The 22,506-nt window shown below is 37.5% G+C and overlaps 1 protein-coding gene and 1 long non-coding RNA gene across 4 annotated transcripts; both read left to right on the top strand.

Annotated features, from left to right (window-relative positions):
• Window positions 1–3,630: 3,630 nt before the first annotated feature.
• On the top strand, window positions 3,631–12,366 carry LOC311085298 (uncharacterized protein; the record flags this gene model as incomplete). Of its 3 annotated transcripts, none has more annotated exons than XM_084117742.1 (11): window positions 3,631–3,930; window positions 5,017–5,137; window positions 5,298–5,520; window positions 5,657–5,898; window positions 5,980–6,157; window positions 6,262–6,338; window positions 9,088–9,268; window positions 9,408–9,656; window positions 11,095–11,263; window positions 11,927–12,075; window positions 12,188–12,366. In XM_084117742.1, the coding sequence occupies exons 4-11, from the start codon at window positions 5,890–5,892 to the stop codon at window positions 12,364–12,366; spliced, it is 1,191 nt and encodes a 396-aa protein (XP_083973868.1). In that variant the 5' UTR covers window positions 3,631–3,930; window positions 5,017–5,137; window positions 5,298–5,520; window positions 5,657–5,889. The 3 variants fall into 3 exon arrangements, with proteins under 3 accessions (XP_083973868.1, XP_083973867.1, XP_083973869.1); XM_084117741.1 differs by having other exon boundaries at window positions 4,832–5,137; XM_084117743.1 differs by having other exon boundaries at window positions 4,832–5,137; window positions 12,226–12,356.
• Window positions 12,367–18,104: 5,738 nt separating this feature from the next.
• On the top strand, window positions 18,105–21,822 carry LOC311085307. Its single transcript, XR_014606785.1, has 2 exons — window positions 18,105–18,154; window positions 20,687–21,822. It is a non-coding gene; the product is annotated as an uncharacterized lncRNA (long non-coding RNA).
• Window positions 21,823–22,506: the final 684 nt, after the last annotated feature.

The following is a 22,506-nucleotide window of genomic DNA, read 5'->3' as shown; positions in this document are numbered from 1 at the left end:
TGTTTAGAATTAAGCATGTATAATGATGGTTCTATGTCCCACTTGCCTTAAGCTTTCTTACCTGGTGTTAATGTGCTTGGCTTGGACATATCTTGCCTAAAGGGCTCAGGAAGTCAAGAGAAACTGAGTCTGTGAAGAAGATGAACCGGACATTGTCTTTAAATACCTTCTTTAGATATTTGAATACAAGTGTCAGCCCATGTGTGACAAGTGATTCTGCAAAGAAATAATTACCTTTTGTTATTTTCAGCAGCTCAGCCTTCATTTCAGCTGTTGTGGGAAGAAAGTTGATGGAGGTGATGCTGTAATTTTGCACCACTGCTGCCTGGTGTTTGCATGGTGCCCCACTATGGCCAACTGGACATGTGCATAGTTCCAACTCCATGTCCACGGTGTAGGTGTCTCCTGATGTGGAGGATTTCACCTCAAACTCTCTCCAACCTAACAGTGACATGAAGACATGACATACAGACATATTTACAAAAAGATCTGACAATTTTATAATGATTCCTATTTTAAAATTATGAGAAATATCAGACCCTTTAATGTTACTTGCTGTAGTAAGGAATCTTGACCGCTGGAAAGCCTCCCAATGGCCAAGTGCAACGTCTGTCACACGTGCCTCATAGTACATCTCTAGTCGGGTGATGAAAAGGTTGAATAATTGAGGGAGGTTGAATGCTTTTGTTCTTTGGAGTATTTTGTCTTTCAAAACACGCATTGCAGCCTCCACATAGTTGTTTGTTTGGTTGCCACGTGTAGTCAAGTCTCTCCTATAGCTGAGAGCCCAACTCTTACGTCGATTGTAAAGAACCCGTAGATAGGTCAGGAACTTCTTGTATCTGTAGCGAGTTAAGACAAATAATAAAAATCAAAACAATAAAAACAGGCGTCTGGAGGGTGAACATATCAAGTACCTCTACCTGTTGGTCAAAGGGCTGTCCAGGGCTTGCTGGTACAGCAATTCAACTGTACTCATCTCCCTGGCATAAAGCATGTCTTTTACTGTGCTGAACAGTGTCTGCCTGTCCTTCATCTCAATGTTGTGTTCTTTGTTCCACAACCACCTCCACACAGCTTGCAGAAGATGAACTATGCAGAGCAGCTGTGTGGCTTCAGGAAAGAGCTTTAGAGCTCCCGTTTCTGCCTTTGAGTCATCTGTAAGAAACACACAAGGGCCTGCCTCACCTCGTCCTCCAAAGGCATCCTTTGTCAGTAAGGACTTCAGCAGCTCCAGTCCCTCACTAACTGACTGGGTTATCACTATCCCAAGAGGAAGACCACCAGCACAAGTGTGTGTGAGAAGCAGGAACACCCTGCAGTTCTCCCGGTCCATGTTACCAGATGAATCCATAAAACACATTTCTCCACTATTGGAAAGGCTGTGTGTTCGTTTCATTAATGGGGAACAAATGGCTACAAGTGGTGTTCTTGCTGAGGACATTTCAAGCTTGGCACAGCTGTCATTACACGCTGCATTGTAGGATTCTACCTGCCTCTCCAAAGCTGATAGCATTCCCTCCCCACTTTGCTCTCCAAACTCCTGCTTATTCACCTTGTGATACAGTCTGCACATTAAATTGATTGTTTTACTACATAAGTCTGTCAAAAATACTGATTTGAAGACCAAGTACATTTTCACATACCTGTAGCAAAACTGAAGGTCTGGGCAAAGGGCACGGTTAGCTGAGGCATATACATATGTGTTGCCATGCTCAGCCAACAGGTCACTTTTCAGAGCTGCCAGAGCTGATGTAGGGCTGTGCCCAATCTCAAACAACTGAGTTAGGATTTCAATTGCCTTGACCCCCACATCTCTGTGCCTCAGTGCCTCCGCAATAAAGATGTTATGATTATGTACATTGTACAAGCGCACAGAAGCTGGGTAGGTGGGTATATGGGGATCATTTCTCCTGAAAAATAAAAACAAATCTTACAAAGCAGCTGACAAAAGAAAAAACATTTATTTTATGTTATTTTCACATTGCTAACCCACCTACTAGATCCTCCTCTTTTGTCTACAGTCTTTACCAGAGTGCAAACCATTTTAGCCTCACAGCATGTATTTTTTGAGAGCCGTCTATGATCAGCTGTGCCTGATCGGGCACAAACATTGTGTTGGCACCTATAATGAGCCTATGGATAGATATAGATAGAATATGAATGTTTAAATATACAGAACTATGCAAAAGTCTTAAGCATGTTAGATTTTCATTTAGAAATGTATATAATTTGCATTAGTGTGCCAATAGGAAATATTAGTTTACATTTCCAAATTTTAATTTTGCCCTTAACTGCCCTTAAAAATTCTGTATGCACAAGGAGTCCTAATAAAAACCTTATAGTAAAGTGTTATTTTTATGTTATTTTTTAGTATTGTTTTAGATTGTATTATTTAGATTTGCAGGTAGATTTCTCATTGAAGACATATGCGATATGGACTCCATGATGGTAAGATCAGATCAATGTGTGGACCATACTGTTTTAGACTACCTGTGCATACGAAAATCCATCCATCCACCCACCCATCCATCAATCCATTATTTCTTACTGGCAAACAAAAGCAAAATATATAAATAATTGAATTACCTTAAAAAGCACATGTTGTCCCTTGTTTGGTTTTGTCACTGCAACTCTCCAGCTCACTCCTGATGACTCCCCAAGCTTTTTCACCCATTCCTTCACTTCCCAAACTTCTGTCAGAGCAATTCTGAACGACGTCTCAAAGCTTGTGTGGTCCAGGTGTGATTGGCCTTTTGGAGTGCAGAAATTATAGGTGCAGAAATGATAATTGTACCCGGGAGGTAACAATTTCTGTAAATTAAAAAGAAATGTTAGCCACTGCTATTTAAAGCTGGCAGAGATTTCTTCAATAATCATAGATGGCCCCAACCTTTCGACACATGACATAACAGTAAACAAAGTTTATTAAAAGTTTATTAAAACAAATAATATTACAAGCGTCATAAGTTAACAATAATCAGAAAGGTGTAAATTAAATTCAAATTCGTAACCTTTAGATCTGAAGCTTGGTCTTCATAGCAGCCAGAACAAGAATTCTCCACTGAGGAAGATAGAAATTACTTTATAAGTCAAGTCAAGTCACCTTTATTTATAGCACTTTTTACAATACAGATTGTCAAAGCTAGTCATATCAAAGCAGCCTCACAGTGATAACATGAAAATAATACAGCAAACTTTGATTCAATAAGTTATACTGAAAACAACCAGGCATATCTTACCGTTTGTCAGCATCGGATCCATTTAGCTGATGTCTTAACTTTTTACCTCAGAGTTGACCGATGAAATGAGCAATAGACGCGACTTTTTACCTCAGATGTGACAGACAGAGTTGACCGATGAAATGAGCAATATACGCGACTTTTTACCTGTCAGATGTGACTGATAGAGTTGACCAATGAAATCAAGCCATAGACGCGAGTCATCGCTGCGGGGCGTGGTTTTCGGTCAAGGGGCGTGGTTTGCACTTAACTGGTTTGGGGGGGAAAATCACGCCCTGTTTGCATATGACCGCCTCCAGCACAAGACTACGCTTCAAGCGCAAGACAACTACGCACATTTCGTATCGTTGTCGCGCCGCGCGCCTCACAAGTGTTCAGTCGACGGACAGCGAGTGGGTCTGTGTACAGGAAAATTACGATGCCACGCAGATGTGCTGTTCCTGGCTGTGGACAAACAACATCTTTGAATACGCTGCCGAAAGATCCAGATGTCAGGGAAAAATGGATGCACTTTATTTTTTGCGGACGTCCCAGTCACGGCAGTGTTAATTTAAGCGTTTGTTCTATACATTTTAAGGATGACTGTTTTGAGAACAAATCCCAATATGATGCTGGCTTTGCCAGAAAACTGTTGCTCAAAGATAAGGCCGTGCCGACTATTCTGGGCTCAACAACGACGACGCAAACTGTAAGTAATGTATTTAAAACTTTAAACTACTTTTTAAAACGCAATTTCATTCATTATGAATAATCACAGTGTTTTTACTTAGTTTACTTATACACGGGTTTCTTGTATACAAACAATACAGATGCGCGCGCATCCAGGAGGCAGAAAACCGCTATCTGTTATGCCGAGTTCTGTAAAAGAACATTGTAATTAACGTAGATTTCGCATTGTTTGTAATTTCTTGTTGACTCAATAATAAACTGCAATTTCAGAGTTGGATCTGTTTGTTTGTTTGTGTTTCATATTAATATAACATTATGTAAAACGTCCAACTGTTTACGAATCAAAATCCGGACATGCATGTATGAATTATCATGTTAGACTATAGCATAATGTAGGCTAATAGCCAATGTTAGAGCTTTGCTTTTATATAAGTTAACCTTGTTTAACGTTACTTTACGACCTGCAACATGTCATGACTGCACACATATAACGTTACTTTACTGTAAATCAAAGATTTGACGATGGATTATGTGGGAAGCCTTCGACCGTGGCGATTAGGCTATATTAAAAAAAAAACTTACTCTCAGCAATGGTGAGATCTTGCCGGATCCCTACGCAATACATGCCGATCTTTGGATTGTGGATGACAAGTGGCCAGCAATTGTATGGCCTGATATATATAATTATCTTATTCAGACACCAAGTGTGTATACAAGAGAAATGATTAGAGCATACAAATCCCTTGATGCATACAACTACGTGCTATGTGGTCATCATGTGCAGCTCGTCAAGTACTTTGATGCTGCACCGGATTTTTGCTTGTTGAGGATGTGCTCCCTAGTCAAAGGCAAGGCATTAAAGCCAAGCCTTATGATTTTAAGGCATTTTTTTTTTTTGGCAAAACCATGCTTCCCCCTAGGAATGTTGAACATCAGAAACCCAGCACTGGCTACAACTCCTTGGCATTTTGACTTGGCGACAACACCACCACTATGCTACTAGCCTAAAACCTTTACTCCGGTACGAAGACCGCGGGTCTTTTGCCTCTTGGTTGCGTGCGCAAGCAGTGATGACGTCGCCGAGAAATCCATGTATTGTTTTCAGAGACCGCCATGTTCAGGCCCCATATCAAAAGATGTTGGCTGTCAAACTGACCAACCCACTCATACATCTGTGGGCACACAGCTGTCGTTTCGAACCATGAGACCCAAGTGTCGTAGCAAAGGTATTATTTATATAATCCTAACTTGTGTCATCATAATTCTATTTATAAGAAGCTTAAAAGCTTTATTGCCTAAAAGGAAGTATTTATAGTCCATATTTTTATAATACTGCAATTACAATTGATAGAATAAAACTTTACATTGTATTTTCTAACGTTATAGAAACACAAACAGAGCAGTCCTTAAATCTTTCAAGTGGTGATGTCGCCATACCCTGGACTACTTCACAGCCTTTTACTTCAACTCCTTTAAAAGATGAAAGGCCTGCCAAAAGGCGTCGCTTTGAATTGGAGGGTGAAGAAAGTGTGTCTTTTGAAGAAGTCTGTGACACTACATATGACCCTGCTCAGTCTGTCACCAGTGTGACTGAACCATCAAAGCATTCGTAAGTTTTTGTCTTTATCATGTTAAGTTTAGCATACATTTATGTGAACTGTATGTTTTACTGACTCGTAAAACTGATTATGTTGAAAAAAAATACACTACATTAATTTTTTGTTATTAATTTTCTCTTGTGATAGCATGTACACATCCATCCATCCATCTTCTTGAACTGTTTGAGACCTGTCCAGTATGTTCAAGAGCCTGCAATATTCAGCCTCGTAGCAATGGGACTTTTTTGGCCATTGATCAACTTTGCCCGCATTGTGAGTACTTCAGACAGTGGAAGAGCCAACCCTGTGTTGGCAGTACCCCTGTTGGTAACCTCCAGCTGTCTGCTTCCCTGTACTTCTCTGGAGCTTCATTCTTCCAGATGAAAAAGGTTTGTGGGGTGTATTTTGTTTTTCCTGTTTAAAATAGTTTAAACGTATAATGCATAATAATTTTTTTTTTTCTTTTGAAGGTATTTGAGTCAATGCATTTGAAGATGTTCAAATACAGAACCTTCAAAAGGCATGCCAGCATGTACCTGGAACCACTAATAATACATAAGTGGAAGAAGGAACAGGTGGATTTAGTGAAGGATCTCTGTGAGGCGGACAAGGTGATAATTGGTGGCGATGTGAGAGCTGATTCGCCAGGTAAAGAGTCATGCTTGGTGATGCAAGGTCTTCTGCAGTCTTAATAATAATTTGTTCCTGTGTAAACTATTTTATAAAATATTATTTGTATTGTGACATTTTAGGCCATTCAGCAAAGTATGGGAGCTACACCACAATGGATCTTCAAAAGAACCTCATAATAGACATCCAGCTAGTGCAAGTGAGAAAATGCATAGATCACATCATGTCAATGCACACAAAATTACCAGAAAACAGTGGCAACAGAGTATGCCTTGCCTGTTTCAAAACACTGTTAATTTCGTCATTATTTTCGTCAAACGACTTTTTTTCACAGACGAAAACGTGACAATAACTAAATAAAAACTAGTTTTGAATGACAAAAACTATGACGAAAATCTATTGATATTTTCGTCAACGAATAAAAACTAAACGAAAATGTTAGATAGTGAAGATTTGGGAAGCGATCCAGTCAGAACTGATGTCCTGCGTTTGTGGTAGATGCGCACATGCGCTGCATGTCTCATAAAATGTTAAAACATGTAAACGTCTGGAAGAATGAGTAGAGCAGACATGTAGATCTGAATAAGAGTGACGACGCAAAAAAGAGCTATATTCGGTATGGTTTTCTGTGCGCACACACCCAACCTGAAGCATAGACGCCGATACCGAGCACCCACGGAAAATACCGAGCACCCATGTGTGCCAGACTGCCAGTAGGCGCTCTGGCTACATTCATTTAAAATTAATCATTGCAGTTGGTGCTATGTGAAGCGTCTGTCACACTGTGATTGGTTATGTCGCTGTCAGTCGAGTAGTATCGCCCATAGATATCTATGGTATCGCCTGCTCCATATCCTATCCACCAATCACAGCGTTTCTCGGATGAAAACGCCTCTTTAGTGACCCTGCTCTGTACAGCTGCAGAGCAGTTCTTTTAATTCTGTTCCTTCTGAAGAATTAACCGCAATGGTGAGTCAACAAATCTAATTTTTACTGTGTGGACTTGTGTGACTGCGCGGGTTCGGGTAGCCTACCCGCAAATTTTGCTCAAACGGGTGCGGGTCGGGTCGGACACGGGGGAAACACGGGTTTAAAACAATCACGTGCAAACGTAAAAATATATGCACATTTTTAGGAACACATCTACAAAAATATACCGGTATTTCAATCCACATCAGTTTATTTGTGCCCACGCCCTCCCAGGAGTCTATACCTAGTCTAGTCTATACCTATTTTTTACAGTCTATGGTCTATACCTGCTTTCACTTTTAAAAAGTCATCATAACCGCGCGCGCGCGCGATCTGCTTGCAGTCGTCGAGATGGATGCTGAGGAGATGAAGAAAAGAATAGCTAGTGGAGATGGTAAAGTTGTCGACAAAACTGAAGAAAACAATGTTGTGAAAGGCTTTGCTGCATGCATTTTCGTGTTAGATAGCCGCAAATGTGGAAGTTTATCGCCGAGGAAGCACGCAGATAACTGTTACTGTGGTAACAAACCAAGCAGTTCTATCGAACAGTATTTTTCAAATTTAACACTGTTAAGTGTCGGCCGCGGTCCATTTCCTAAGGTTCTGAAATGCACAATTTTTTGACTATTTTTAATTTTATTTTTTTTAAAGGGCGTGCGTCCATGAGCACCCACGAAGGAAAACATAAATCGGCGCCTATGACCTGAAGCGTGCAGCCATTCACATAGACACCTATACAGCGCGCGAGTACAGAATTGAGCTCTTTCATGTTTGAATGGACAAATACACACAACATTATGTCTAAATGTTCGTTTTGGAGAGTATTCATGTAAATTATGTCGGTTATGTCTTAAACAGTTGTGAGTGTATCGTATGTGCATCGGTGCAATTGGATCCGCATGTCATTGGACATGATCCGATGTCTTAAAGTGACAGTGGGTAATAAACCTAATCCGGTCTGTGTCCTTAAAGGGATAGTTCACCCAAAAATGAAAATTCTGTCATCGTTTACTCACCCTCAAGTTGTTCCAAACCTGTATGAGTTTCTTTGTTCTGCTGAACACAAAGGAAGATAATTGGAAGAATGTTTGTAATCAAACAGATCTCAGTCCCCATTGACTACCATAGTAGGAAAAAAATATACTGTGGTAGTCAATGGGGACCGAGATCTGTTTGATTACAAACATTCTTCCAATTATCTTCCTTTGTGTTCAGCAGAACAAAGAAACTCATACAGGTTTGGAACAACTTGAGGGTGAGTAAATGATGACAGAATTTTCATTTTTGGGTGAACTATCCCTTTAATATTGATCAAGCAACAAAAGAAAAAGAGAAAAGGATTCACTGCTCGTTAATAGCTTTAATAAGGATGAATTATATTTAGTTCATACAAATAAATATGTCTGCTTGAAAGAATAGAGAATGATGTATGCAAGTAGTTATAAAGAATTCATATATCATTCATTGAAAAAAAGACTGTTCTACTTTAGGAAAAGTGGTTTTATTTAATTTTAAGATATTTTTTTAAGTTACAGTAGTTAAATCTGTATTGCACGTTCAAACTTTAAAATCATTCATATTAGCAGGTTAATATATGTTTTCTCCAGGAGTATATGGGTTTGGAAATTTTAGAGAAATTCTGAAATTTTAGAGAAAACCCATTATATTTTAGTCGACTAAAATCTTATTGTATTCCGTCGACTAAAACTAGACTAAAACTAAAACAATTCAGATGACTAAAATATGACTAAAACTAAATGGCATTTTAGTCAAAAGACTATGACTAAAACTAAATCAAAATTTGTTGGCAAAATTAACACTGTTTCAAATTAAACAATTTTAAATTATAATTGTATTATAAATTACAATTGCTATTTATAATAAACCTTTTATACTTCAAAGATGTAGTCGGATATGATTACTGTTTGAAAGGAATGAAATAACTGACTTTCACTGTCCTGATAACTATTTTTTCACAGAGTAATGAGGTCGGTGGTAGCTACCACATGGAGAAAGAAGGGTTAAAGCGAAGCCTGGAATGGCTGGAGGAATGTGGTGTAAGGCTAGACTGCATTGTGACAGACCGACATCCCCAGATTCAAAAGTTTCTGAAAGAACGAAACGTCACACAGTACTATGATGTCTGGCATTTGGAGAAAGGTACGTTTGAGCTTTCTTGTCTTGTGGTTATAACTGTACTTAGTACAGATTCTGAAAAAAACATTTCATGTTAATAAATGGACAGTTTGTTTTTACATTACATATAACAATATTTCTTTTTGGTATTACAATTGATTAGGGTTGTCAAAGAAGTTAGAGCAAATTGCCAGAGACAAGGACTGTTCAATAGTGAAAAAGTGGCAGCGCAGCATAAGAAACCATCTCTACTGGACTGCAGCATCCTCTACTTCAGGACCAGAGAAGGTAGCCAAGTGGAAGTCCCTCATCAATCACATTCAGGATGTTCACATCCATGATGATCCATTATACCCACAATGTGAACATTCACATCGAGTGTTTAAGGGCAGCAGTAAACGCTTCAAACCTGGTGAGTGCATAATATTTCATACGGAGCCCGGGAAGTCACCTGTGGGAAAAAACAAACAATCCGTGGCGACGGTTTTGCAATCCGTCCGCTCAGTTTATAAACCGTACTCACGAATTCTCAAACTGTTCCCTCGGTTTAACAAATCGTGCCCACGGATTAATAAACTGTACCCACGAGTTTCTAATCCGCGCTCTCAGATTTGTAAACCGTGCCTTCAGTTTTTGTAATCTGCACCCACAAATTCATAAACCGTGCCCACGCTTTCACAATCCGTTCCCACGGGTTTGTAATCTGTACTCACGGATTTGTGACTCACTCTCATTTTAGAAGAACACGTTGTTAACGAATCCTATTGTATATTGTTTTATTGAATATTAAGTGGAATACATCAAATTGACATACGTCTGAATGCTTAAAGTGATTCTCAATTGTAGCGGGTATGGGTGGAATATACGATTTAATATGAATGACGTGCATCAAAATATTTTGTTCATTTGTGATAATCTTAGCACTTTATTATTATTTTCTAACCTGTATTATGACTGATATTTGACGAATTGCTTTGTTCATTTTTTTGTAAGTTTTGGACAAAAGCGTCTTTTAAATATATATCCTAAAATGTAATAATAATAATAATAATTATTATTATTTTTATTATTTGAGTTATAAATGAACTATAAACGAGTTAGTAATACAGTAATATGTTTGTCATCAAATAATTTATCAATGCTTTATTATTATAGGCTACCTAACCTTTTACAGTTTTGGATAAAATAGGCCTAAATTTTTTGCATAATTTTTGCTTAAAAATAAAGCATTCATAAACTATTTTATGATAAACATATTACTGTATTAAGTGAATTATATTATTCATATTAAATCGTATATTCCACCCATACCCGCTACAATTGAGAATCACTTTAAGCATGCAGACGTATGTCAATTTGATGTATTCCACTTAATATTCAATAAAACAATATACAATACGATTCGTTAACAACGTGTTCTTCTAAAATGAGGGCGAGTCACAAATCTGTGAGTACAGATTACAAACCCGTGGGAACGGATTGTGAAAGCGTGGGCACGGTTTATGAATTCGTGGGTGCAGATTACAAAAACTGAAGGCACGGTTTACAAATCTGAGAGCGCGGATTAGAAACTCGTGGGTACAGTTTATTAATCCGTGGGCACGATTTGTTAAACCGAGGGAACAGTTTGAGAATTCGTGAGTACGGTTTATAAACTGAGCGGACGGATTGCAAAACCGTCGCCACGGATTTTTTTCTTTTTTCTCCCACAGGTGACTTCCCGGGCTCCGAAATTTCATATTATTACCATTACCAATCAAAGTGGCTGACTGTTGTTCATCTGTGTGTCCCACAGTGCTAATACTGTTTCCATTATCCTTCACACAAATTCATACATACCACTATTCCAGGTTCAAAACCACTTTACAGAGTCGAAAAGGTGCTGACTAACAACAGAGTCCTCAAAGATGTAGCAAAGCTCAGCCCTCACTTCCAGACCTCATCCTTGGCCTTTCACAGTGTTATTTCACGCTTTGCCCCCAAAAGTGTGGTATTTCCTTTTATTGGAAAGCTGTGCAGGTATGCAATGTAAAGTTGTATAGAAGCATCTTATTGACATTTAATGAACCATAAAGTCCCACACTGCAAAAAATGCTTTCTTAATTAGTATTTTTGTTTTGTTTCCAGTCCAAATATCTAAAAATTCTTAAATCAAGAAGCATTTACTAGAGAAGTAAAATGACATAAGAAATTCTATTTTGTTTTAAGATAAAAAGAAAGTAATTTAAGTAATTTTTGCTTAAAACAAGCAAAATTATCTGCCAATGGGGTAAGAAAAATGATCTTGGTTTCCATTCGAATTCAGATTTTTTTTCTTACCCCATTGTTTTAAGCAAAAATTACTTAAATTACTTTCTTTTTTATCTTAAAACAAAATAGAATTTCTTATGTCATTTTACTTCTCTAGTAAATGCTTCTTGATTTAAGAATTTTTAGATATTTGGACTGGAAACAAAACAAAAATACTAAGTAAGAAACGCATTTTTTGCAGTGCATTATTTCATAATTGTATGTAATACAGGAAGCCTAGCATAAGCTATAAAGTCATTTGAAAAGCAGTTATAACATTTCGAATGCTTTGTCATTTCTTATTATTTAAAATTTATCTTGAAAAAATAATAACACTGTGTCACTCCTACTTTTTAGTAACTACATGTATTTTTTCTTTTCCTGCTGTTTTAGGTTGTATTTGGCTGGCATGCATTTCAATGAAAATTCAAACCGTCCAAAGGCTACAACATCATCCGGAAAGCCAATGTACAGACTTTTGTTTCCCAAGGCTAAAAAAGGATTGTACGCCACAAAACCAGTGACATCCAACCCAACGTACTGTAAGTTTGAATAGATGTTTTAGTTAGTAATTTACAACAAAAAAAATAAACTAAATACAATACACACAAAGTGCATAGAACTTAATTTACAGTATTGCAAAAAAAATTCCAGGCTACATCTACAATCTGATGACACTGCTTTTTGAAAAGGTTCTGCCAGATCCTTTTCCCTACATGGAGGAGCTGCATAAAACTACAGTGCCTGACAGTCTACGCACACAGTATGACAGACCTTCATTGGAGGAGGCCATTGCTGAGCATGTGTCAAGGTTTAGTCAAGGGGCAGTTTGAATCCGACACAGCTGCCTTTTTGCCGTATACACAGGACAACACATGATGGTATTACAGCCCTGATCTTTCTGCCTAGATGGCCCCAGCACCAACTGACAAAGCTTCTGTAAGCCAAATGCCTGTAGCGCTTGATGGAAACAGAGAAAAGACATTTAAAATTATACATTCGAAAGGTGTTTTGGAAAGTGTTGCGTGTGTGTGTGTGTGTATATATGTCAAAACTATTGTTATTTGAATATACATTTTGTTACATTAAATATTTATAATCCATATTAACATAAAACAATTGTGTATGTCAGTTTTCTTGCTGGTGTAACCATAGATATCATATATAAACGCTAGATGTCTTATGGCGCAGTCACTTCCGGCATCACCGTTCGGCCATCTTGTCACAGGCAGGCTTAATGTAAGGTTAATGATCAGCATGCACACAAATCCTCTTATCTCGCTGAAATCTTGACGGATTTACAAACGGTTTTGTTTCTTACAAACGTTATTAACGTGGCTATAATTCCGAATGCTTGAACATGTATGTTATAATTATTCATATGTATGCAGTGTCATAACTACATCTCTGACGTTTATAACAAACCAAACCGTTTGAAAATCAGTAGAAAATTGAGCAAGTTATGGTTATTTAAAAGTACATGCACCATTAAACGAGTGAGCGAGCTGCCTGTGGCAAGATGGCCGCCACGTGCGAACGTCGACCTCCATTGGCCAGCAGCGAGCACGAGACATCTAGCCTTTAATATATGATATCTATGGGTGTAACCCTCTGAGTCTCAAAGGACCATAGTCTGCCCTGTAAATGTTATGTGCATTCTGTAACGAATACAGATTTAGGCAAACAGGTTCAAGTCCCGGGTGATGAATCATACAGGTAGGTGGTACTGGTGCCTGGTTAATTCTTCTGACAACCTATTGAGAAGGCATAGTCCAACATGTATGACATGTAATACTCAAACATGCAGATTAACATAATTATTATTATTTGTCTTTTATTATGTGCACATACTTCAGGCGTCTCCATGCAGCATTTATGTTCTTCCTCAGTGGGCATTGCACCACAGTCGCCACAAGTGCACCTGTGAATGTTTAAAGCAATCATAAATGTATTTGATATGACACCTTTTTATGTAGAATTGTCATTTTAAGGGTATTTACAATATTACTTTTTATCACTGGCTAATACAAACACATTTGTATAAGAGAATCTTGAAAATATGTCGCCTTTCTAGTAGGCCTACATGTGATAGAAAATTAAAAATGTTGCCTTATCAATGCTGCAATGCGGCGGTTTTGCAATCTATTTTGCGGGCAAAAATGGGTTTGGGCGGGTGGATAAAAATTGGGCTGGTTTCGGATCAGTTCGGCGGGTTTTTGTTGCCGAAACACCGGCACTTCAGATCCTTCTTCCTGCGACCCAATGTTCAGCAGGCAGCAGTCTCTCTCTCACACACACACACACACACACACACACACACACACACACTACAACTCTGGCTGACTTGCCCCCTAACCTCACAACAGACACTCCCTCCCACTACCTTTAAGTGACGCACGCCGGCACCGCCCGCCCCTCAAACAACATACTAGATTGCGGGGTTTTCAAACTTAGGTAGCTGTCACTGCGGTTTCATGACACTCTCTCTGGGTCAGCGGCAGCGCCAACACAGATTTGAATGTTGCGATATGATTTTGTCAAAGGTTTAATAGACAAACGAAACGGAATAAGATCGCGTGGGTGTTTGAATCGAGATCACAGACTTTTAAAGATGAATCGTGCAGCTCTGTAACGACACATTTCATCCTCTATTGAATCGAAAGTGGCTAACTTCTGTCAACCTCATCTATAAGCAAGGGCAAAAATAAAGCAATTTAATTTGAATTAATATCTGTAATATTCTGTAATAAAAAAAATCGCTTTTAAAATCATAAAAAAAAAAAAAAAACGCGATATCTAGGTGAATCGATTTTTTCTCCCAGCCCTAATATGTTTCATGTTGCCATTTGAAATAACTGAAATGTTAAAGTGGGTTATTTTTTATGTCCATATATGATATATCCACACAATGTTTTTGTTCCAAGCGACTTTTAGTGACAGTAAACAGACTCATTGATAGCCTAAGTTGATCGCATTATTTTCCGTAACATAAGCTTATAGTTTAATAGTAGAATAGTCTGACTGAAGTCAGTGTAGCCTACTTTTGCGTTCATTTAATTGAATATTGTTTCTAAAATCGGATAGGCTAAGTCGAAAAATGGGTCATTTTAAAGCTTGTTAATGATTTCAATGTGTTTAAACGAGAAACAAGCCACAAAAAAAAATGGGCGGTTTTTTGTGCATTCTCGCGGTTTTTGACGAGGTTTTGGGCTGGAAAACCTTGCTGGCACCTGGCAACCCTGGCTGCATCTTCAAATATGGCCTGTGCATGCATTTTTGTCCGTGGTACACCCTATCATTTCATTGAAATTAGTTAAATAATGTTAAACTGTTAGCAAATTAAGCTATAGCATAATTATGCAACAATAATCCGTTTTCAAGTGTCTCGGGTTACAATTTTTTTATTAATTCAAAATAGTTTCACTTTCCATGTGGACACGGGCTGATCCAGTCTTCGTTGTTGTGGTGATGGTTCATTTTCCTCTTGATTCCTCATCTGATTCCGGCTCAAACATATAAGGTTTTATCATTGCAAGAGCCATCGCTTCGCATGCATCACCCGCTACTAAACAGTTACGCTGAATCCGCAAATGTTCTGGCTGGGGGCGTTAATAATTGATGCATAGGCACTGACGTTAGCCAATCATAACAGTGGGCGTTAACACTGAACTCTTAAAGGGGAAATACACCCAAAACAGACTGTTTGAATCAGAGGATGAGAAACAGGGTGGGAAAAGGTCATAAATCACTACATTTTAAACGTTTTTTGTTAAAAAAACCTATAGTAATACCAGTGGTGTAGTCTAGTTTTTTGTAGTGAGTATACTGTAATATACTTTTATTTTGGTGGGTTGTAGACATTTGAGTTTGTGTGTGTTTTAATAAACTATTATTATTATTATTAGGCCTACTTGAAGTATACTCTACTGTGAAATAGTAATATATTTCTGTTATAATTTCTTAAAGTTATACCGAACTTTTATTTTGACAGGTTGTCGTAAAGACATTACAGTTTCTATGTGTTTGTATATGAAACGAATGAATGACTTTTATCAAATGAAATGGTGAAATTCTCGTGAAGTGACTCTCATAGCAGCTCTGCGATGAAGTGCACATGTAGTAGCTCATGTCTCAATACAGTGAAACGCTGAAAACACCACGAGCGTGATCACGCGTGCTTCAGTGTGTGTGTGTAGTGGAGCACACATTGAGCGCTCATTCATTCCCAGAGAAGCGTAGAACAATTGCAGTCTCTTTTAACTTTAATATTCACAGACACTAGTCCATATCGAGATTTGATTCATTGTACAGCCCTACTTTTGATTTATTCATTCAAAAATAGCCAAATTCGGTGACGTTCTGCTTCGCAAGCTCCATTTGTGACTGGATTACGCGATTCGGTGTCGCTTCGCAAACACAGACGGGGTGAATTTATGAATGAAAGTGAAAGTTCTGACACAAAACGAAGTTGTTACGCATCCTCACGATTTTTTAAGTGGGTATACGGAAATCCTTGGCCTTTTCTAGTGGGTATACGGCGTATACCTGCGTATCACGTAGACTACACCACTGAGTAATACTATAATTGCACCTAGGGGACCATAATAATAAAATAAAAAAACCCATGTCATGACCCCTTTAAAGGGATACTCCACCGTTTTTTCATATAAAACTATGTTATTCCCTTAACTAAGACGAGTTGATACGTACCTCTCTCATCTCAGTGCGTGCACTTAATCGCTCTAGCGCGCGGTGACACTTTGAAAGCACTTAGCTTACCCCAGTATATTCAATGGTATCTAACAGCAATGAATTTAGAAGTGACCAAACACATCAACGTTTTCCCTATTTAAAAACAGTTACACGAGTAGTTATACGACCAAGTATGGTGACACAAAATAAAACGTGGCGCTTTTCTAAGTGGGTTAAAAAGGATAACTATAATGTATGGCGGAATAGCACTTTTGGAAGTACTTCGACTGGCACAGTAAAAAGTCACGCCTGATCCTCTTTCCACTATTGACAGAAGTGAGAGGAAGAGGATCCGGCGTGACTTTTTACTGCGCCAGTCGAAGTACTCCTTAAAGTGTAGATTTACATATCAGATTTGCTTTCGAGGGACAGGCGTACCAATACACTGTTCTACCGTTCGGCCTATCGTTGGCCCCCCGTACGTTCACAAAATGTATGGATGCAGCACTTTCCCCCCTGAGACAGCGGGGAGTGTGAATACTGAACCTCGACGATTGGCTGGTTATAGCACAATCAGAGGCACAGTTAATAACACACAGATCTTGGATCTTCAGCCATCTAGAATGCTCCACTCTTCGGAGCGCGCGCTCTCTGTTCGACGCCTAGCACGAAAATCTTTCGCCAAAACAAACTGAATATGATCTTAAGGTCTTATATTTTACATATTTATTTATTTTTACATATTATTTTATCAATAAACTATAAAAACACCCAAATTAAACAATATTGAGAGTGGCAGATTTTTAGCATAAATCTCATTTATAGTTTCTGATAAACTTTTCTTTTAACTTTAGTAATTGGGTTAATGTAATGCAGTCAACATTACACTGGATTGAGATTATTTTCATGTAGCCATTGTCTACATTGCACTTTTTAAGGATTTATTAAAATGTAACTTTCTTACTTTAATTTCAGACGTGATGCTGGAGAATGAGGAGAGTGAAGAGGAGGAGAATCATCATCATGTCAAAACTGGAGCTAAAACTCGCTCACAGACTGAAAGTATTTCTTTACTGAAAAGAAGAGACAAGAAATGTTTCACTTGCCGTCAGTGTGGAAAGAGTTTCACACACACACACACACACAGACACACAGAGTCTCAAGGTTCACATGAAAATCCACTCTGGAAAGAAGCTGAGCAAATGACATCAAAGCGTTTTTATATCTGTATATCAGAAAATACTGGTGTAAGAGATTGTGTTCTTTGATTGTTGGACGCCTGTACATTTGCTATTTTGCTTGATTTTATCAATAAAGTTTTCTCACTTTTAGGTTCAAGAGTCTCTCCATGTTTTATTACAGTTATTATATTGAGCGCCTCCTGGAGGAATACAGACTTCATTAATAGTTTAATCAATTACTAAAAACATTTTTTTAAACATCATTTGTAAATGTTTACATAATAATTAAGCTCATTATTTTTATACTACAAAAATAATATTTGTATTTTCATAATGACTCTTAATTTTACAATGCGTATAGCTCCAAAAGTTGGACACAGAAATGTTTTATTGTCTGATTCTACTTGTGTTAAGAAATGATCAATTCATAATTTTGGGTTACTCTGAAAGCCATTAACTATTATGATTGCTATTGGTCTTTCCGTGTTTTAAATGTAATGATAATTAAAACCTTTAAATAAATCCTTGAACTGTCTAATAAGTTATTTTTAAACCCTACACATGACTGAGGTTAAATTATTGTTTACAGGAACTTCAAGCGTTTTTTTAGTGTATGTTATACATGTTATATTTAGTTATATCATTTGTATAAATAGTTTGCAATATTTGGCGCGTTTATTTGGCATCACCGCGCTGACGTCATCACTAGTTTCCTTCCTCGGTCGGCGCGTTTGTTGTGTCTTCTGAGGTGAGTTCTGCAGTTCAGATATTTCGCGTATTTACACACCCATAAAATACACTTTACACAGTTTGTTTCAGCAACATTTACAGGGTTATTTCTGAACTGTTTTCATCGGATAAAGCGCTAAATGTGCGTCTTTTCTAGCGTCTGTAGACTGATTTATTTCAGCACGAAACCAACATCTGAGGAAAATGTTGAAATCATTCATACATGGACAACTTGTCATACGTTTCATTTTGAGAGTGATGTAGTGTTATTGAATGTATAATCTCAAACTTTTGTAAGTTTTGATCTGTGAGGAAATTTCGTGGGGATAGAAACAATTGCTATCTTGGTCTTTAATGTGGCAATAATTGTAATGATTGTAATGATAATCACAGGGTTCGTACGGGTGCTTAAGTGCTTGAATTTTGATGTTGTGTTTTCAAGGTTTGAAAAGTGCTTGCATTTTGGATAAAATGCTTGAATTTGTAACGGTATTTCTTTCACAAGAAATATCTTTCTGACGAAATAGTTCTTTATTAAATGGAGAAAAATGTTACCCTTCAGAATCAGATACAGATTGATTTGCGTTACGCTGGCCAGAGCAAAAGTAGGCGGAGTTTTCATTTTGATTTCCGCGGTTGTTTGGATGCACCTTTTTTATTGGCCACGCAGCGGCAACAGTTGAACTATTTTTAACTTTGACCGCGGCGTGCGCGCGAGCGCGCTGAGCTCCGCTTTGGTCCGAGTCGCGCGGCGCAAGCCATTGAAATATATCGGTTTCATTTCATAGCGCAGCGCGGTCCGCGTCCTATCTGAAAGGCCCATTAGTGACTGAGAGTACTTGGTGTGATAATGTAATGTAAGTATTGCATGTCCGTTATGTCACGTTCATTTGTGGAATATGCAGTGAACATTGCCAAAATTACAGAACTGTAACGTGCAAATTAACCTGCAAACGTTAGCCCAGTGCATAACAACAGTCGCTGATTGCTGAACTGAAATCAGTCAGTGTCATAAGTGTTATACTGTTACTGTAAGGTTTAGGATGGCCCTATGCAATATTTACACTGCTCTATTCCAGTAAATGTATTAGCTAACGTTATGTCTTGGCCCAAGACATCTTGGCAATGAAATGCATTTATCAGGCAGGTGCCTGTGCACTCAGATATTGTTCAAACCTTGTCTATATCAAGAATGTGTCCCAAAACGGGAAGCCCTGTCAAATATTTCTGTTCAAATATTAAGTCTTCATATTTGAAATTAATTCAGTTTTACAGCCTATAAATCACATTATCTGATAAGCAATATTTGGTCATTAATATAATGAAAAGTATATTATTCATATGCTTTAGGCTATATACTTAGTGATACATTTTGAAGAATAAAACTTGTGATTGGCTTAAATATTAGGGCTGCACAATATATCGAAATATTGCAAATGTATATATTACAATATGCATAATTGCATATCGCAACGGCTTACAATAACTGGGGTCATGAACAAAAGACAAAGAAAATCACTCACTACTTTTGGCTGAATAGGCTAACTTTTGTAGCTTTAATAAGCATCAGTATATTTAATTCATGCAGTGAAAACTAAGCAGTGTTTATTTTTACATTTGATTAATCAGTTTCTGTTGTTAAATAAACCTAATGTAGGATAACCTGAACCCCTAAACCCCAGTGATGTTAAAATAACACTTCTTATGCTATAGTAAAAACACTGATGTTCACTGTCAGAAGTTGTAGGGATATTTTCTTATCACAAAAAGAATGTGAAACACGTATGTGTAGGTTATATCATTTTAATAGATAATTTAAGTTAATTTGACACACTTTAAGCATTATCGTATCGCATATTGAATATCGCATTATTTAATGAGTTATCGCATATCTCATTTTTCTTCAATATCGTGCAGCCCTCTGCTATTATGAAACATTTGGCTGTTTATCTCTTTTGATGTGATAAAAAACACTAAATAATAATTTTAACTATGTATTGGTATGTAATTTACGGTAGTGTAAGGTGCTGGGAAAAGCTTTAAAATGGACCTGGAAAGTGCTTGAAAAGTGCTTGAATTTGACCTTGGAAAAAGTGTACGAACCCTGTAATCAGTTATGTAATGTTAATGAAAGGAATCTGAAAGACCAAACTCTAAAATGGGTGTTATATTGTTGTAGTTTGTATGTTTGTGTCAGATGTGATATGTGATACTATAATCTTTTAAATAGAGATGATTTATAATATTTAAGGGTATATTCTGGCTGTCTGAACTTAAACGTTTTCTTTTTACCACAGAGACCCAAAATTACCACAGAATAACTATAATGCCCAAAGTTTACAGTGCAAATACAAACAATAATATCAACATATGAATGAGACGTGCTGCCGCTTCCCATGTTTTTAATGGAGTTATTATTTTCCTAATGCTCACATCAGTTCACAAATAAATTATAGAATATTCCCATAAGCCCCAGATATAATCATATACCTCATTTGTGGTATCAATTAATACAAATGCACTAAAATTAGGATTTTTATTTTCATTTTAGGCCTGATGGAGGAAAATGAGGAGATTGGAGAGAAGAAACATCATGTCAAAACTGAAGAAGAAACTCCCTCACAGACTGAAAGCATTTCTTTAAAAATGAGAGACAAGAAATATTTCATCTGCCATCAGTGTCTGAGTAGTTTCACACAACAAGAAACCCTTCAGGAACACATGATCATCCACACTGTTGAGAAACTGTATGAATGTGATCAATGTGGCAAAACATTTTTGAGGGTTTCAGCCCTAAAGAGCCACCTGAGAGTTCATTCACATGAGAAACCACATTCATGTTCTTTGTGTGGAAAGAGTTTTAAATACAAAAAAAGTCTTGAGATTCACACAAGGATCCACACTGGAGAGAAACCGTTCATATGTGATCAGTGTGGGAAGAGTTTTAATCAATCATCAAACCTTCAGGAACACATGAACATCCACACTGGAGAGAAACCGTACGAATGTGATCAATGTGGCAGAAGGTTTTCGAGGGCTACAGGCCTGAAGAACCACATGCTCGTTCATTCACAGGAGAAACCACATTCATGTTCTTTGTGTGTAAAGAGTTTTTCACATATGCACAATTTAAGACTTCATCAGAAAATACACACTGGTGAAAAAGCTCATAAGTGCTTTGAGTGTGGGAAGAGTTTTATTACCGCTAGACATTTGAAACTGCACTGGAGGACTCACACTGGAGAGAAACCTTACAAGTGTTCACACTGCGACAAGAGATTCCGTCGGTCAGATCATGTGAAAACACACGAGAGGATCCACACTGGAGAGAAACCGTATCACTGCACTGCATGTGGGAAGAGCTTCACTCAGATATCTTCTCTACTCAGCCACAATAAATACAATCACAGAAAGTAGATCATCTTCAGATCCAGCACTTTCAGGTCTAATGCCGCATCCTCACCAAACGTGACACAATAACACCATCAAGCAATAACATCTCTTCAAAATCTGTCCTAACCAGCCACAACGAGCGACAGGACAAAAACATCATCTAAATTTGTCACAGTGAATAAAGTTAATCTTCAAGACCAGCAGTTTCTACTGTGAGATTCAAAGAACATCTAGACGTTTCATTCTTGTATATAATTTTGCTTCATGGTATAAATAAATATCATTATACTTTAATATGAGTTAAATGTTATGTCAATTTTTTGTTGCATTTTTATCATAGTTTGTTTATACTTTTATGAAGGAAAAAATACGTTTTTTTTACAGTTTCAAACTGTTCTTGTTATTTTTCTTTTCTTTTTTTGGCAGAGAGATATGTCACATTTGTTTAAACTTTTTATTTTACAAGCTAACTTTAATCGTTAATTCTTCTTGCATCAAGAATAAATAATTTCATAATTTAAGTTACATTTAAGCCATTAAAATATTGTGATTGCTTTGGGCTTTAAATTTCTCGACTGTTCGGTTTTTATTTAAGGGGCTACTGGAGGAGTTTTGAGGTCTGTAGTCAAAAAAGACTTGACCCTCCCTTCGCCATCAATACATTTTTCTATGACCCTCCAAAATGATTGTGAAAAAAGGTATGACCCTCCCCGATAATTTATTGATTACTTCTGTAGGCCTGGTTTGCGCTTGGCAAAGATGTTCAGATAGCCATTTTAATTTTTTTACAACCATGACAAATGACTAAACTCCTGCTTTCTCATCTTACTAGGGCTGTAATGATAGACCAAACCTACGATTCGGTTCGTATCACGATTTTTAATTTTAGATTGAAAAAAAAAAAATCATGTTTTCGGTGCGGTGGTGTGTGAACGCCGGCGCCTCCGTGTCCTGATTATCTATTTTCTACTAGGCTAT

Source organism: Abramis brama (assembly GCF_963993115.1).
Source record: "Abramis brama genome assembly, chromosome: 6".
In the NCBI taxonomy this organism is placed as follows: Eukaryota; Metazoa; Chordata; class Actinopteri; order Cypriniformes; family Leuciscidae; genus Abramis; species Abramis brama.
The sequence above is the reverse complement of the archived record's forward strand: the minus strand, read 5'-3'. Positions and strand labels throughout refer to the sequence as shown.